The 19,592-nt window shown below is 36.0% G+C and overlaps 1 protein-coding gene across 1 annotated transcript in view; it reads right to left on the bottom strand.

Moving 5' to 3' along the window:
- The window catches only part of SPAG16 (sperm associated antigen 16), an 843,476-nt gene that overhangs the window by 690,717 nt on the left and 133,167 nt on the right, over nucleotides 1-19,592 (bottom strand). Inside the window, exon 10 of the mRNA XM_024763282.1 lies at nucleotides 9,497-9,624. Within this exon, the coding sequence (XP_024619050.1) occupies nucleotides 9,497-9,624 (128 nt within the window). The remainder of the gene's footprint in view (nucleotides 1-9,496; nucleotides 9,625-19,592) is intronic.

Consider the following 19,592-nt stretch of genomic DNA (forward strand, 5'->3'; position numbering starts at 1 on the left):
GTAGTACTTGCCTAAACTTGCAGGAAAGAGAACTTCCATTCTCTTTCTTTAAGAGCTATGGAAGGAGACCCTTCCCTAGATGGCGTTGTGAAAGAATATGAAGTCTAGAACCACTTCAGCTATTTTGCTCCACTGAAAGGAGAACCTGGAGTCTGAGGATAATGCTAATACAAAAGGCAGAATAAAAAAAAAACAGTGAAATCAGGTACTTAGTGATATTTTTAAACACCGAATTAAGCTTGACCTGAAGCCACTCCTACTTCTGATCTTCTCAGTTTATTGATCCAATAACTCCCTTTCATCTTTTAACCAACTTATGTTGTATTTTTCAGTCACTTTCAACATAAAGTATCCCAACTTATACTGGTGGCAGATGGGATCTCAGCATGGCTCAGCTGATAAGCAGTCTCCAAAATGGCCATCAGGAGAGTTATTTAATGAGTCCCAGTGCAGAAACTGACAGGGTGACATCAAGTGATACCTACGTTATAAGTGGATAATATAATTTTAAAAGTTGGCTATATGCATAGCACAGGGAGATCAGCTCGGCACTTTGTGTCCACCTAGAGGGGTGGGATGGGGGGGTGGGAGGGAGATGCAAGAGGGAGAAGATATGGGGATATATGTATAGCTGATTCACTTTGCTATAAAGCAGAAACTAACACACCATTGTAAAGCAATTATACTCCAGTAAAGATGTTAAAAAAATAATAAAAATAATAAAAATATGAAAGTTGGCTCTAGAAATATGACTGCACACAAAATATTCACTCAATCCATGCATTCATTCCTTCAACACACACCAGGCACCTCCTGTATGTCAGGGGCTGTTCATGATCGACACGGTCTGTTTTCTCAAGAGTCCTTGCTAAGGGTTTGGGAGACATAAACATATAAATATATCATCTTTGGGATTTAATAGGACCTGTTCTGTATGCCCCTTTATTATATTATGCATCTAGTACCAAGAGGGCAGAAAGGAGGTTTGATTTATAGGTGAGGGTTTCTTTAGGTTTCTTGATATTTACAAATAGAAAAAGGTGGGAAATACATTCCAGTCAAAGGAACATGCTAAGACATGAACATCTGAAAAGACTTCACTGAGTCTAGAGCATAGTGGTATAGAGGCTAGCGGTACAGTAAGAGATAGAAAAATAGGCTGGAGCTAGATTGGGAAGAGCCAAGTGTGTCTTGAGGGCTTAAAATATAATTAAAAATTTTAAAGCAGAAATAAGATATCAGATCACTTTAGAAAGATTACTGTAATGGCAGTAAAGAGGATAAATTAAAGTTGAAGGAACAACTGGAGGTAGAGAGACCAGTAGGAGGCTGTTGGGGGAGCCTAAGTGACAGTTGATGGACTGTGAGAAATGAATAGTGCACAACTCATTTTGGATACAGAATACACAGACTTAAGTGACTGATTAAATGTGATAGTAAGTGGTCAGGAGGACCTAAGATTCACAGATCATCTTAGGTAACTATATGGATGATAATGAACGACACAAACCAAAATGGGAGAAAGAAGAAGGTGAAGGTGGAGGGGAGGGGATGGTAGAAGAGGGAATTGGCTTTGAGAACTACTAAGTTTGATGTGCTCACAAGACACGCAAGTTGAAGTGTCCTATTTTATGAGGTACTCTGAGTTACTAGCAATTGCCTTGGGATGATGTCAGTAATTTTAAATTAAGGTTGGATTCAAAGTACAAATATTATTCCATATGTTGGATGTATACGTCTAATAAAATGTTTTATTATTTCCCTTAGATTATAAAACACTATTGATAGTGGGCACCTAAAAAATTGCCAAAATTAGTTTAAGATTTAAACCTACTGGCACAAGCACTGATATTTACAGCTCATTCACTATATAACTATGGACAGCAAGAAAAACATAAATTATGGGATACCATTTCATGTGCATCGATTTAGTACGGATTAAAGACAAGGTCTTGGCAAGTTTAGCTGAGACACCCCAAGGAATGACAAAAATTGCTGAAACCACTGATTACTTGTACTGCATCAAATCTTGTCATCTCTTTTAAACTGAATTATTAGTATATGTGTGAATATGATATAGTTTGAAACACTAAATTGTTAAAAAGAAAAAGAAATATATTGATACTTGTCCTAAACCATCTTGCCTGACATTCTGTATTACAAAGATTAACCTCTGCTTTTAACTTCCATTTCCTTTTCTATTACACAGTAGATAATAGGAAATACTAGTAAGCAGCTAAGCAAGAAAGAGTGAGAGATAGATTTCATATTTATTGGAAAATTATTATTGCATTATCATTCCATGAAATTTGACTTTCCTCATCATAATAATATACTCCAGAAAAAGTTTTATGTAAAAACTGAAGGACTAGTTGTTTGTTTGTTTTTTTTCCAAAAAGTGAAGCTATGTCCTAAGGGAGACTAGCATAATTTCATTTTTACCAACCTTAGTTAATAAGTGGGATTTTTATGCATTGTTGGTGCTACATATAATTGCTATATATAATTATAATATGTCCAACAATACCTTCTTGTAGGTCACTGTGGTTATTATTATGGATCTGGATAATTAAAACAGAATGAAAAACTGTTATAGCCCCAGAAGGGTAACTGTCAGTATCTCTGTGAGTCTGTGCAGCACTGGAACTGAAAATGCTTTGTGCATCATCTGTGACCAATGAAAAGACCTTTCCATAATTTTAGCTGTAAGTTGATCCACAAAACAAATCAGGGCACCTTCTGGAAGATGACAGCTGCTCAACAAATCCAAAGTGCCTAAACAAACTTAGTTTAAAGCTGAAGACAGATACGTGCAAAGGCACTAAAGACAATCTGAAACAAATTGAAAATCTAATCTCCTAATTAAATGATGTATTTATTTATGGAACACACCTAAAAAGATAAATGGGTCATAAAAATATATGTTTACATTTACTGTAAATTCATGTACCTTTTCCTTCTTAAAAGTTTAGGCCATAAATATTATCATTATTTAATGGAAGCTAACTGAATACCTTAGTACTTTGACAGTAAATTACAAAACCAGCACAATATATCTTCATATTATAGAAAATGTTTTAAAGTATTCTGTCCACTACTTGTAAGAAATGATTACAAACATTTTTATTTGAATATAATTATTACCCTTCTAAGGAGAATTTTTTGATGCTTCAAGAAACTATAAGTTATTTTCCTTTGATAATTCAAAGTTTAAATATATACTTTGCTCTAATATATTGCTTGTCTGTTTGGGGATAAAAACAGCATAAAAATTACACTATGACTTAAGCTTATTATAAATATACATTGTAAAATGCCAGTTATATGTATAGTTATAAAAAGGATTTAATATTTAATTTGGAAACTCACATTTTAGAATATAATCATGGTTTTTATAAACATATATAATTTATAGCCAGAACAAGATGAGAAATATTGACCCATGCTAAAAAATTACATTTCTATAACACCCATTTTTTTTGCATTAAAAGGTACTTAGTCACTTTTTCCATTTCTGGTGACTGCTTCCATGGAAGTGCATGGAATAGTACTGACATGAACCTAACTACTTGCCAGGAAGCACACATAGCTATGAACTGTGTTCACAGGAGAATCTAAGGGTCCCATCCACATCTAAGTCCACTTGGAAGTTTAATAGGCCTCCCAAACTTAACATGCCAAACCCCACATTCCAAACCTGGCTCTCCCTTAGCCTTGAAATTAACGGCCACTCTCTCTTCACTGGCTCTGACCATAAACCTTGAAGTCAACCCTAATTGCCCTCTCTCTCACCCGACATCCTGCCAACCCAAAAATCCTGCTCACTCTCTCATCAAAAAAATTCTTACCACTTAGTCTCTATAACACTATCATCCTAGGCCAGGAAATCTTTACAGTTCTCTTGAATTATTGAAATAGCTCCTAACTAGTCTGCCAGCTTCTACCCTTAACCCCCATTGACAGTCTAATTTCCATACAGTAGTCAGAGCATCTTGTTGTTATATAAGCCAAATTGCATAATTCTTCTCAAAATCCTCTAATAACTTTCCAACATTCTCAGAATAAAATTCACAATCCTCTTTACTATGATCTATAAGGCCCTAAGTCACACTCTCTCTGGTCCCCAAATACCTAACTTAGTTTTCTCCTCCTCTTCTGCAAGCTCACTTACTCTGTTTATACTGGACTCCTTGTTGGAACATTTTGGACACGTTCCCACCTCAAGAGCTTTGCATTCGTTGTTCTCTCACCTCTAACCGTCTTCCTTATTCTCTGCATGTATCACTTCCTCACCCACTTCAGGTTTTCATTATGCATCACCTTCTCAGAACAGCCCTGGCCTCTGTGTTTAACCTCAAGCTACCCTCTATTCCATTTTCCTCTGTCTGCTTTGTGTTTCTCTATAGTACTATGGTCATCAAACATACTATAGCATATACGTGTTCACTACTGGTTTATTACTTGTTCCCTGTAACACATGTAAGCTTCCTGGGAACAGATTTCTATGTATTTAATTAATTGTCCAGAATAGTGTCTGATAAATGCTCAATAAATTTTTGTAGAATGAATGTGAAAGTACCTTCAGTCTGTTTTTTTTAAAATTCCACTCATCTTATAGAGCCTAACTCATCCCTTTTCACAAAAATATAGTGCATTAGTCAGGGCAATTAAAGCAGTACCTCACACAAAGCATGATGAAGGTTGGAGAACTCTCCAAGCACACATGACTCAGAGATCCACGTGCCTTCTAGCACACAGTTTGTCACTTTCAAAGTCCTCTGATTCCAGCTATGAGGATGAAGTCAGAGACAGCAGAGAATCCCAATGGGAGTCTTAAGGGTTAACACACTTCAGAAGAATGGGAGATAAGATCTTCCAGTGGGCCCAGGGAGGAGGAAACTGAATTGGTGAGAATCTAGCTAGTCTCTAGCCACTCATAAACTAGAAAAATACTAAGATTTCATGTACTTTTTCATTTTTATAAAGTACTTTAAAATTTATGCTGCATGCCTACTAAAAACCATGGTGGAAATTAAGTAGAATGATAGGACTGACAGTGACCAGAGGAATGAGGAGTAAAACATTAGTCACATATTTCAGGAACTGCCTCTCCAAGGAGGTGATATTTGAACTGAGATTTTAGAGATAAGAATGAGCCAGGTGTGCACAAACTGGAGCAGTAACAACACAAGTAGAGGGAAGAGCTAGTGTAAAGACCTGGGGGCAGAGAGAAGTGAGGCATGTTTGCAGGATAGTGAGAAGACGGGGTAGCTGAGAGCCCTGGGCAAGGAAGCAGGGGAAAGCATGTGGTCAACACAATGGGAGGAGGGCAGGAGTCCCAACTTGCAGAGCCTTGTAGGCCTCAGTAAGAAGTTTGGATCTTACTTTAAAACAAGGGGAAGACATTATTGTACCAAAAGCAGCAAATCTTATCTGATTTACATTTTTAAAAGATCAGTTTGGCTATTGTGAAGTAAGTGAATTACTGTAGGGTAAGGTGGGGTGAATTAGTAGCCTTTTGCAATAGCAAGAGAGATGGCCATGGTAATATAGATAGATAGAGAGAAGTGGGAAAATGTAAATATGTTCTGGAGGAAAAGCCTATCAGACTTACTCTTAGATTTAATGGTGGGAATTGCAGGGTGAGAGAATGGGTAGTTACAACTACTCCTAGGCTTTTACCTTTAGTAAATTCATACAAGTTTACATTTTGCTTTTGCAAAAATGGGGAAGATCAGGAGACCCATTTTTCTGAGGGAAAACAAGAGTTCTTCCTGAGCATGATAATTCGGAGAAGCCTATTCGATATTCAAACTCAAGAGAGATGGCAATGGTAGAGATGTTCCCAAGGTGATTATCTATCACTATATGGAGAGTGTTTAAAGTCTGAGCTTGGAAGAGGCCACCTGAGAAGGTGCAGACAGCGAAAAAATGAAGCTCTGAGGCTGAGCCTGGGGCAATCTATCAACTGGAAGTCTAGCAGAAGCGAAGCAGCCTGCTGAGAAGGCACTGAGTAGGACAGCCTGGTACTCAGCAGGAAGACCAGGACCATGCAAATAATGGGAGTCAGGAGAGTAAACGCAGAGGTGGTGGTTGTATTGACTGCAGCTGAGAGGAGAGGAAAATGAGAATGGAGAAGTGGCCACTGGCGGTGGACACCGAAGCAGGGAATGACTGACAAGAGTTACTTCCAGAGCAGAGGAAAGGAAGGGAGCTCCACTGGAGGAGAGAATGGAAGCGCAAGTGGAAGCTGTTAGCTCAGTCAGCAGTACTGTCAACTTTTTTACTGAAAGTGAGCAGAGCAGCTTCTGGGAAAACAGCATAGGTTTGGTGGGGGGTTGTAGGTTCAAGAAAAAGTCTTTTTTTTAAACTAATAGGAGATACTGGAGTATATTTTCTAGGCTGATGGGAACCATCCTGTGAAAGTAGGAGAAAGACATCTATCTCAGAACTTAAAAACTCTGTTAACTAATCTGATTTAAAATCCTTCTGGTTCTTCAACCTATGAAACTGCACTCTATAAAAATGCAAATTAGTAAGACATTAAAATTCTTTTAATTATCTGGAATTTAATATGCATTTATTTTATTATGACCTTGTTGGAAAAACATACTAAAATACATTTTAGTAAATCTGTGTTTTCCAGGGAAAGAACGCACAATTAAATTCTGCACTTAAACATAATCTAATTAATTATCTTAATATTTAAGTTTAAAGCAATTATCCTACGTCAAGCTTGTCAGGGGAAAAAAGTATCTTGGCCAAACTCATAGGTTATATAGTTGTATGTTACTGACATACCTGTATGCTTGATTGTAAAAATAGAAACTATTTCCTTGGGCTTTTTCTATAAAATACCTTGTGGTTCATTCACTGTTTTATGGTCTGCTTTTGAGTTAACCAGACCTGATACACAACCAGACCTGTGTTTCTCAAGGTCTCTGAGCCTCATCTGTGTGCGTGTGTGTGTGTGTATGTAAGAGAGAGAGAAAAAAAGAAAAAATATATATATAGAGAGAGAGAGCTGGGGGAAAAACAGCTGAATCTTGGCATTGAAAGATGCTTTGTAAAACAGTTTATTGTTATTATTGATATTCTTTCATGATCATTGTCATTACTATCATTGTTATTTTGATGAAGTTAAGGAACCTATATACCATAGAGGAAGAACTTTATTTCCACTGATGATAATTGAAAAACAAAATAAATAAATAAATTCACAGTTACTTATAAAACAAAAAACATTTTTTATTCTTTAAAGAAACATAATTGAGTCAATAAACATTATACTATTAAAGACCTATAAAGTACCAAACCTCTGTGTGTGTATATGGGGTGGTGGGAGCGGGGTGATTCAGTTTTAAATTAAGAACAGAGAATATGAAATTATCTGAGAAACATTAGAAATTTACAGTTGAATTTTATATTATGGCTAGTTAAGGACTGGTGGTATAGAATGAGAGTACAGAGAAAGTAGTAGAATAAAATAAGTGGGAGAGAGAAAAACAAACCTGTGACCAAGAAGAAATGGCGGTATAACGAAGCAGAAACTGAGACAAATTGGGAAAGAAGAAACAGGCCAAAAAAAGGCCCAGGTAAATGAGTTGGCCCAAAGTCACAGCTTAATTTTCCTTTGAGGTATGTTACACTAGAAGATTAGTGATTAGTTTTCTACTCACAATTCTTTTTTTTGCTTTTTTTTTACTGCCTAACTCATAATGCTAGAATCTTCTCTCCTCATGGGCTAACTAGTGAAGATTATGACAGAGAAATTATTCCCTGGGTTGCAGTAGTAGTTATCAGGGCAGCTGTCTTTCCAAAGTCTGCAAATAAATTAATCTGGAATCCAGACTTTGTTTCTGACTAAGAGTCAAATGTTTCCCTCTTTCTCTTCTCCTCATTTTCATTTAGTAAATGCTTTTCCCTTAACCTCCACTTAATCGTTGGTCAGCATTTCTCATTCTCTCTGTAAAACACTCTGGCTGTGCTAGCAGTGCCCTGACTGCTCAGAGCTTCCAGACCATGCCCCAGCAGACCAGCACAAGCCACTCCCACCAGCTAAGGTCCACTATCACAAAGAGTCAGAGGAGTTTGTTACTAAACCTCATAAGCCAGTTGCATTTGCTACTATAATGTAATTAAAAACTAATCAAGGTGATGAAATATAAGTGTGATAAGAAGAATTGCTATCAATGAAAATTAAATTAATGCCATGGAAATGTGAGGAGATCATCTTCTGAGCGTCTGAAGTTCTTGTTTCAGATTAAGAAAATCATAAAATTGAAATTGTTAGTGATACATTATTGGTATAGCTTATGCAAGAAATATGATGTAGAATTCCAATCAACAGTCACTTAAGGAAAGAAAAAGCCATGGCCTTACATCAAAAGACTGGCATGTGAATGCAAATGAACTGTTTTAAGTTGAAATAGAATACTTAAGGTATGAATGTATCATTATTATGGTTCCTTTTACTAACACATCTTTTCAATTCATTAACCTACTGGTTTTGGTCATGGCAGAGTCTTGCTACATGAAAATAATCAAACAAATAGGTCTTAGAAAGTGAATATACATACAGTCATCAAGAGCAAGGCAAACTTTGCAAAATAAAACAAAACAAAACAAGAAAAACCTCACCACAGTTAAGTGTAGGTTATTAGAGTTGGTTAACATCCTCTTCTGAGACATTTTTCCTCATTAAGTATAAGAGGAGCAATTACATAATGTTTGCTATACATCTTTGTACAAATTTCTTAAAAATCAATAATATAAACTTGGGATTATATGAACAAATACAAGAAAACAATATTACTTACCTAAACCATAATCAAAATGATGTATCCATGATTATTTACAAAAGCTGACCACTTAGTAAAATTTTAAAGTACCATAGAAATCTACTGTAGAATGTATATTTACTGATTCTCCACAGAAATATTTTTCTCAAACACTCTGAATAGGAGTAGTATAAATTTTATAAGATTAAAAATGTTTCCTATGAATGTAAATATGCAGAGTCATAAAACTTATTAGCAAGTAATAAGTTTTGCTTTTAAACTGATGTGATTATGGTTCACAAAACTATGGTCCTCAAAACAAAACAAAATAATGTGTTAATGTGGAAAAAAAATACACTGATAAAATTTTAAGTAAAATAATCAAATGAAATGCATAGCTGCTGAGATCCTATTTTTAAAACAAATCCTACAAACCTCTCTAAAAACAATCTGTGCTTTTTTTAAAGCCAGAACTGCAACCTCTACATTAAAAAATGCACAGTAGTGCATTTAGGCTGTACTGCCACCAAGTGCCTAAACCAGTTAGTTTTGAGACTCTTGCAACAGCTTTAAGAGGATTCTTTCAGTGCTATAAGTAGCAATTTCAGAAACAGGCTAAGAGCAAAACACTTTGACCATAAACAGCTATAAGAGCATCAAAATTTAGACATGACAATAAAATCTCAAAGGTATTAATAAAACATCAAGAATCTTACCAGCTCACTGGAAGTTCGTGAAGTCTAAATATGTTATTCAGCTTGTAGTCAAATTTTGCTGGACAAATATTTTCTTTGCATAAACACAGGTTTGGATTTGGTTGCACATCAGAGGGAAACACTGAATCCTAGAGAAAAAAATATAGCAAGAGTTCTGTGTAAAATAGACAACTCATTGCAAACACTGATACAGTTTTATTTAATATTATATTAGAATATAAATGCTACTATTATAATCCATCAGGATTTACCTTAAATCCCTTATTCCTGATTTTAGTTTTGAGAAAATATGTAAAAAACATAAAATTTTAAATAAGGCATATATCTACTTGCATAAACCTAAACTGCATACTACATGGTAAAAATTACTTGAAAAAAATCCCCTTATTGAATTACAATGAAGCACAATATAGCATTGTCTTATATTATTGGTCTATTGTCCTTTTGCAATGTTTCCATCCCCAACAGTAACATCAACAAAATCTGTGATTATTTTTATACTCCTTTTGTTCTCTATAAGTGGGGAACTAAACACATTTTAATTGGATAACAAAATAACATTTATTAATTGATAATTACAGTTTTCTTTAAATCTGAGGACATAGGACTAAATTAAAGGTACTTACTAAAGATAAAAAATTTCTGTCATAATCATTTTAAATCTCACATACATTAGAATCGACATCTTCCATGTGTTGCTCATTTCCCTCCCCACCCAGCAAACTCTAACGAGAGATAAAAGATCATTTTCAGCAAATGAGAAAGTGGTCTCTGCTCAGTGGAAAGAAGACATGCTATGAATAGCACTTAATTAACACTTAATGATGGATGGATTAATGGTTCAATTCTACACAAAAAGGAAGTAATCAATCCGCTTACCCTTAACACTTTAAAACTGCCTTTAAAAGAGGGAGACATACTATTCATTTGCACACTCATTCATTTATTCAAAAAATATTTATGAGTGCTACTTTATCCCAAACATTATTCTAGGCATAGGGAATCCACCAATGAGCAAAGCAGATAAAAAGATTTTCCTTGGGCTTCCCTGGTGGTGCAGTGGTTGAGAGTCCTCCTGCCGATGCAGGGGACGCAGGTTCGTGCCCCGGTCCGGGAAGATCCCACATGCCTTGGAGCGGCTGGGCCCGTGAGCCATGGCCACTGAGCCTGCGCGTCCGGAGCCTGTGCTCCGCAATGGGAGAGGCCACAACAGTGAGAGGCCCGCGTACCGCAAAAAAAAAGATTTGCCCTTGTGGAGGTTACATTGCAACAGATTCTTTATTATATCCTCAGAGTTGGAAAATGATAAAGCCAATTTTCATAAATGAAGTATTTTTCTGATCAAGAAAGTAATATACATCCTTATAGAAATTTTATGCATTTTATAATACTACAAAGAAAAAAATTAAAATTATTCTTACCACTCCGGTATAATTACTATTATCACTCTGGTTTAAGAATTTGTCTGCCTCTCTTTCTCAATTTTTACAAAACTGGAACCATGCTCTATTATCCACCCTCCATTTTTCATTTGACATTGTATTACTGCATTTTCACAGTATTTAGTCTATTTTGAAAGAATGATAAATGTCATATTTTACTTAACATCAGCTATATTTGTCTGCCTCATGATTATCGATGCTGTGAACAAGGTTTTCTGTCTATAAATCTGCACTCTACTGATTATATCCTTAAAACACAATTTAGAAGCATAAATAAATAATAATCCAAATAAAATTAACATTTAACAGAAAACATGATACCTCTTCATGAATTGCTCTTTAGAACTGTTACATGAATTCACACCCCTGCCAGTTATATAGTGATATATACAATGTACCACATCTTTGCTATGGGCACATTCACACATGCACATATTTCTTTCTCTTACGAATATTTATTATTGAGTGTCTATTTCAGGGCAGGCACTGGTTTCAGCTCTTACAATATATCACTGACCAAAGTAGACCTTGTGGAACTTGCATTCTAGCATGAGGACGCCATAAACAATAAAATAATAAATATGTAATTACATGATAAAAAGTCTGAAAAAACTGTTGCTAATTCATATATAAAACTATTTCATTGGTGTTTTGCCAATGAATTGATTAGATTAACTATTTTTGTTTTTTTTTTGTACTTCATTTTCTCTCAACTGTATATTTATGCCTTTTGCCCCTTTTCCTATCGTTGTGATGGTATCTCATTTTAATAATATTGCTTGGGCTGGAAATGGAGGTAGGATAAATTATTATGTTAGAAAACATAGCAAGGTGGAGCAGGATCCATTCTGAGTATAATTTTTTGACTACATGGAAATATCTAGAACCATGAACTTATTATCTACAGCAACTTGTATAACCACTGTTAAACCGATCATTATATAAAACTAATACAAGGCATTTAATAAACCTAATCAACTACAACCTGTTTGATATATAGGGAAATATAATAATAACTGAACAACTATTTTAAAAGAAGATTTACAAGAGAAGTAAAGGTCTAGTAACAGCAATCCTATCTAAATATAGATGCACTTGCAGAGGCAAAACGTTAAGACCCTTTATAACCCAGCCTGTATACTGAAACATTCCAGGAGACAATAGCCGATAAATTGGCAGGCACGATCAGAAAGGTAGATACAGGATACATAAATAAGGACAGTGCATAGAGGAAGGAAAATAAATCTTAAAACTATTCTTCAAGCTACATAACCATTATCATTCCTTTGTACTGACAAGGTACAATTTGAGGGCAAAGCTAAACTCTCAGTAAGGTGCTTTGACAGGTCAATGGTCTCAACTCTAAGGACATGTTGAAATTACCATGTAGCTTTTTAAACCATACCAATACCACCAAGCCCCACCCCAGACCAATTAAGTAATAATTTCTGAAAGAGAGGCTCTGACACTGGTATTTAATTTATTTTAAAGCTCCCCATGTGAAATAAATGTCAGGATTGAAAATCTTGGCTTTTCCTCACAATTCAGCTTTACTACATACTAGTATGTGAATTTAGTCAAGCTACCTAACAAACTTTCTAAGCTGTATTCTCCCACCTGTAAAATACAATCAAAATCATACTGAATTCATAGACTGCTATGAGGATTAAGTGAGATACTCTCTGTAGAGCACTAATCATATGCTTGGCATCTAATAAATCCTTAATAAATATTAGCTATTTCTGTGTTTATTATTGCTGCAACTAGTGGCACATGTTAATTTCAACTGGTGAGTAAAAGGTGAGTAAATTCATTGAGTTATTTCATACTTTACTTACTTATTATAAAATACTCTACCTTAATCAAATTCCAGGATTAATTTCTCCTGGTATGCTGATTACAGCAGACTCTACTATGACCCGACCTGTCGGAATACAGTCTCATATCTGTTAACTGTTGGCTATCTCTCTTCGTCCCAGGATCAATAATAAAAGGAGTCCTTGCTTCACTGGCCAGCCAGTTGAGGTTAAATACAGCCTTGCTGCTTATATTCATAGGATGAAACACCAGATGGGTAACTTTTGCTCCATTTCAGTGATATATCAGTTAGGCATCCCCTGTACCTATCCTGATTGGGAAGCCAATTATCTATTTTGGCCTCCTTCCACATTAGTCTCTTGGGTACCCAGGCTCCGTATCTATGCCATTTGACTTGTGTCTGCTTCTCTATCTTGTTTATTGTTTTCCATTGAGCTAACATTCATGGGAATTGTCCAGAACAACCTTGAATCTGAAGCTCAAAATTATTCACTCAGGCATTCACTTAACATTTGAGTGTTTCCTTTGTGTCAGGCATTAGTGTAGTTTACCAGACCACAAATGTAAGTAGAATACACTCCTTCCATTGCAAGGACTCAGTCTCAAGAAGAAACAATATAAATGAAAAAAAAAGCTAGAGTAGAAATATGCAGAAGATATTTAGGTGAAGAAATAAGCAATAAAACTATTGGAACGAAGTAGATGAAATTATCATAAGTTGCATATATTGTGATTACATTGATAGATGACAGAGATAGATAGATAATGTGTATGAAGCCAAATGGAAAAAGGAATTATAAAGAGGCCACATTACTACAAATGTACTACAAATTATAAAAGTAGCAACCTTCATACATGCAATGAATGAACAGAAGATATAAAAGAAAAATATTTCATCAAATCTAGCAACAATAAAATATACAATACCTCACAGAACACTAATAAGAAATTTACTAAACCTACAGAAAGAAAAACACACTTTATTCAGAGATATAAAGCAAGGGCTGATTTAATATAGATAGTCCATGGACTCAGATAGAAAGTCTATTAATGAACTTCAGAAGTTTGATTTAAATATTTAATTCAATTGAAATTAAAACTTCAGTGTGAATTTTGAGGAGTCTTAGAAAATTATTCTAAAATTAATCTGGAATAACAAACCAGGCAAAATTGCATTGACATTTATAATATCTCCATTTTATAGCTGAGAAAACAAACTCATAGTAATTAATCAAAATACAAACAAAAAGTTTAAGTATAAATGACTCCAAATCAAACAATTTTTCAACTATTACAAAATGATTACTAAACAAGAATGGAATATTTCCTTAATCATTCAGTTATCAAATTGAATAAAGACATAATTTTTGATAATAATGCAAACTGTTGGACAAGATATGGAAAAAAAATATTGTCTCACCTGGAGTGAGTGTAAACTGATTTGACTTTTCAAAGAAATATCTATCGAAATAAAAATTGACTTGGTAATTCCACAGCTAGGAATTTGCCTTGTGGATATTCTCACAAAGTTTCACCAGATTACATACACAAGTTTTCTTTTCTGTTTATGTTTTTTATTTATTTGTTTTTGTGATTTGCTTTTGTTTTCTAATACACAGCATTTCTTACAATATAAGATATTAAAAGCAATCTAACTGTGCATCAATACCTTGATTTACTTTAAAAATTATAGTACTACTCTGGTGTACTACCTTTAAATAGAATGAGGTACATGCAGTGCTGATATAACCCTAGCACACCAGTATGGCCCTGTCAGTTGTTAAAATACTGAAAGATATTCATACTACTTGGAAAACAGCTGATACCCTGAGCACATACTCCATATTCCTCTCACCCCCACATTCTAGCTCCTTCTATGGGAGCTAGAGCTTCTCCAACCCCTGCCCCTGACTTATTCATTTTATTGCCTAATTAAGGTAATTTCTGGCACACCTGGGGCTCCAGGACCATTCTCCCACCCTACATCCAGCATCCATTCTGATTGGTCAGTGCTTATGCTCTAATGGTTGTCAAATATTTTGAATATCACTCTAAATTTATATATACTTATACAAAATTAACTCTATATTATTAACTTAAAACATTTACAGAATAGCATATAAGGAAAATCATTCCATTTTTATAAAATAAAAAAGGTTCTACATAGGTAAGTGCTAATGTATCTTTGAAACATTTTTAGAGAGAGACAGAGAGAGCAAGAATCTTAACAGTGGTCACCCGGAGGAGATCAAGATGGCAGAGCAGGAGGATGTGGAGCTCACCAACCACCATGAACACATCAAAAATTCATCAACATGTGGAGCGATTCTCATTGAAAACAAACTGGAGACTGGCAGAAAGACTCTTACACAAACAACACTGTAAGAAAGATCCAGACGTAGTCAGGTAGGAAGGTAAGGGAAGTGATCAGATCGGTACCTGAGCCCCTAGGAGGGGACACAGAAGAGGAGCGAGATTACACAGGCTTGGCAACCCTTCCTGGGGGGTGGGCAGTTGAAACCCCATATTGGGTGTCCCAGCCCTGGGGTATGACGCCAAGAGGACAAGTCCCCTTAGCTGGTTTGAAAACCAGTGAGACTGACAGTGGGACTGTAAGAAACTGAGACTCTGCTTGTGAAAAGTGCACACATGCTTGCTTACTCCCAAAACAAGGCAGAAGAAGCAGACTGAAACTGCCCCAGGACTTGGGCCAGTTTCCCACAACCACCCCAGCAGGCTCCTCAGCTTGAGCTGAGAACTGGCTCCTGTCCCTCTTGCTCCATGGTGCAGTTACACACTAGGTTGAAGGCTGCCACAGGCAAGGAGAGTGCACAGATGTGGGGGCGGAGCCAGCTCAGACCTGACAGAGCATCCAAATGGAGCGAGGGCAAACATTACTGCTGTTCATAAGGGCAGGAGATGAGGAGTGGTCTGGAGCTCTGACTGGTACCAGGACCACCCTACCACATGTCCCAGCCCATGCCAAGCACCTGCTCTGGCCCCTCTTGCTCTATAATGCAGTTCCCCACTAGGGCAGAGGCTGCCACTTCTAAGGAAGGTATGGAGTTGTGGGGGAAGGAGTTGACTCAGACCTGACACAGCATCTGAAAGGGGCAAAAGAAGCCATTACTGGCATTCGTGAGGGACAGCAGATCAGGAGTGTTCTGGAGCTCTGACTGGTGCTGGGACCACCCCAGCCTGCACGTCAGCCCATGCCAAGCTCCTGCTCCAGCCCCTCTTGTCCCAGCAATGCTCCTCTCTGGACTGAACATGTCAATGCTTGGGGCAGAAAGCACACACTTCGAGGGAACAGAACCAGATCAGACACGAACACCAGGGCTTCTGCTCCAGCAACATGGGATTCAACCCACCCCTGATATGGTGGTGTTGGCTATGGAGCAGAAAAGAAGCCCCAGCTAACATCTGGCTCTGGTCCTAGCTCTTCCATCTCCAGTCCTACCTACTACCGATGTGATGGCTGCTAGCACACACTGACTGATGACATGACTTCTGCTCACTTCAGATTCAGCTCTGCCACCAAAGCCATTGGACACATGCAGACAATATAGGGACATTCCCACAGAAGGACAGGAATATGTAACTAACTGTTTGAACTAATTTCATAAAGATGGAGAAATTAAGCAAAATGAGAAAACAGAGAAATTTTTTTTCAAAAGAAAGAACAACAAAAACCTGAAAAAACAATTAATGAAACAGACATAAACAATTTACCAGAGTAAAAAGTTCAAAGGATTAGTAATAAGAATGCTAAATGAACTAGAGAAAAGAATAGATGAACATGGTGAGGATTTTAATAAGAAACTAGTCAGAACTGAAAAATACAATAACTGAAATGAAAAACACACTAGAAAGAATTTAAAGTAGACTAGGTGATAGAGAAGAACACGTAAGTGATCTGGAAGATAGGATAATGAAAATCACCCAATGAAAACAGCAAAAAGAAAAATAAATTCTAAAAATGAGAACAGTTTAAGGAACTTTTATGACAATATCAAGCAGACCAACATTCACATTATAGGGGTCCCTGGAGAAGAGAGAGAGAAAAGTGTCAAAAATGTATTTGATGAAATTATGGATGAAAATTTCCCAAATCTGATGAAGGAAACAGTATCAAGGTACAAGAAGCACAGAGAGTCCCCAAAAAAGATGATTCCAAAAGGAAGCACAGCAAGACATATTATAATTAAAATGGCAAAAGTTAAACATAAAGAGACAATCCTAAAGGCATTATGAGAAAAACAAAGAGTCACGTATAAGGGAACCCCCACATGGCTATCAGTTGATTTTTCTGGAGAAAGTTTGCAGGCCAAAAGAGAAGGGCATGATATATTTATGTGCTGAAAGAGAAAAACCTACAAACTATGATACTCCACCAGGCAAGATTATCATTTAAAATGGAAGTAGAGGAAAAAACTTCTCAGACAGACAAAAACTAAAAGAGTTAATGAATACCAAACTGCCCTTAAAAGAAATGTTAAAGGGTCTTAACAGTGAAGGGGAAAACATGAAGATGTAAAATAGGACATCAAAAACAGAAAATGTTGGGGAGGGGAGTAAAAAAATGTAGATCTTTTAGAATGTATTTGAAGTAAATGACTACCAGTTTAAAACAAGTAGATATAGGTCAACATACATGGACCCCATAGTAACCACAAATCAAAAACCTACAACGGATATACAAAGCTAGAGAGAAAGGAACACAAGCATACAAATAAGGAAGATCATAAAATCATAAGGGAAGAAATTAAAAAAGAACAGAGAAGAACCACAGAAACAACCAGAAAACAAGTAACAAAATTGGAATAAGTACTTATCCATCAATATTCACTTTAAATGTCAATAGACTAAATGCTCTAATCAAAAACATGCCATGTGGTGGCTGATTAGATAAAAAAAGAAAAACAAGACCCATTTACAGGCTCCTTACAAGAGACACATTTAAAAGCTAAGGACACACAGACTGAAAGTGAGGGGATGGAAAAAGAAATTTTATGCAGATGGAAATAACAAGAAAGTTGGGGTAACAATACTCATATCAGAAAAAAGATCAAAGAAGCAAAGAGCTAGTTTTTTTAAAATATAAACAAAATTGATAAGCCTTTAGCATGCTCCTCAGAACAAGAAGAGGACCCACATAAACAAAATAACAAATGAAAGAGCAGAAATGACAACTGATACCATGAAATACAAAAAAATCAAGAGAAAATTACAAACAGTTATACACTAACTGAAAAACTTAGAAGAAATGAATACATTTCTAGAAACAATCTTCCAATACTGAATCAGGAAGAAATAGAAAATCTGTACAGACCAATAGCTAGAAGAGAAATTGAGTTTGTAATTAAAAAAAGCAAAACAAAACCTCCCAGCAAACAAAAGTCTAGGACCAAATGGCTTCACAGGGGACTTCTACCAAACATATTAAGAAGGGCTAATATCTATCTTCTCAAACTGTTCCAAAAATTGAAGAGAAGGAATCATACCCAAGTTCTATAAAGCCACCATTACCCTGACACCAAAACTAGACAAAGACATTATAAAAAGAAACTACAGGCCAATATCTCTGATGAATATAGATGCAAAAATCCTCAACAAAATATTAGCAAACCAAATTCAATGATATATAAAAAGGATCATACACCACAATCGAGTGGGATTTACTCCAGGGATGCAAGAATGGAATATATCTGAGAATCTAGCAATGTAATACATCACATTAACAAAAGGATAAAAAAATCATCTGATCATCTCAATAGATGCAGAAAAAGCATTTGGCAAAACTCAACATCCATTCATGATAAAAACGCTGATCAAAGGTTGTATAGAGGAAACATATCTCAACATTATAAAGGCCATTTATAACAAACCCACAGCAAACATCATATTCAGCATTGAAAACCTGAAAGCTTTCCATCTAAAATCAGGAACAAGATAAGGATGACCATTCTCACCACTTCTGTTTAATGTAGTAGTGGAAGTTCTAGCCACAGTAATCAGACAACAAAAAGAAATAAAAGCCATCCAAATTGGAAGGGAAGAAATAAAACTGACTATTTGCAAATGACATGACACTACATATAGAAAACCTGAAAATCTCCACTACAAAACTATTAGAATTAATAAACGAATACAGTAAAGTTGCAGGAAACCAGATTAATATACAGAAATCTGTTGCTTTTCTATACACTAATAATGAAATATCAGAAAGAGAAAGCAAGAAAACAATCTCATTTAAAATCTCATCCAAAAGAATAAAATACCTTGGAATAAACTTAGCCAAGGAGGTGAAAACTTATACTCTGAAAATTTTAAGACATTCATGAAGGAAACTGAAGATGATACAAAGAAATTAAAAGGTATCCTCTGTTCATGGATTGGAAGAATTAATATTGTTAAAATGTCCATACTACCCAGAGCAATCTACAGATTTTATGCAATCTCTATCAAAAAATCCCTGACATTTTTCACAGAACTAGCACAAATAATGTTAAAATTTACATGGAACCACAAAAGACCCCAAATAGCCAAAGCAATCTTGAGTAAAGGAACAAAGCTGAAAATATCACATTGCCTGTCTTCAGTCTATAACATAAAGGTACACTAATCAGGCTTCCCTGGTGGCGCAGTGGCTGAGAGTCCGCCTGCCAATGCAGAGAACACAGGTTCGTGCCCCGGTCTGGGAAGATCCCACATTCCGTGGAGCGGCTGGGTCCATGAGCCATGGTCACTGAGCCTGCACGTCCAGAGCCTGTGCTCTGCAACAGGAGAGGCCACAACAGTGAGAGGCGGGCTTACTGCAAAAAAAAAAAAAAAAA

Source organism: Neophocaena asiaeorientalis, unplaced genomic scaffold, assembly GCF_003031525.2.
Source record: "Neophocaena asiaeorientalis asiaeorientalis breed wild unplaced genomic scaffold, Neophocaena_asiaeorientalis_V1.1 scaffold86, whole genome shotgun sequence".
NCBI classification, from domain to species: domain Eukaryota; kingdom Metazoa; phylum Chordata; class Mammalia; order Artiodactyla; family Phocoenidae; genus Neophocaena; species Neophocaena asiaeorientalis.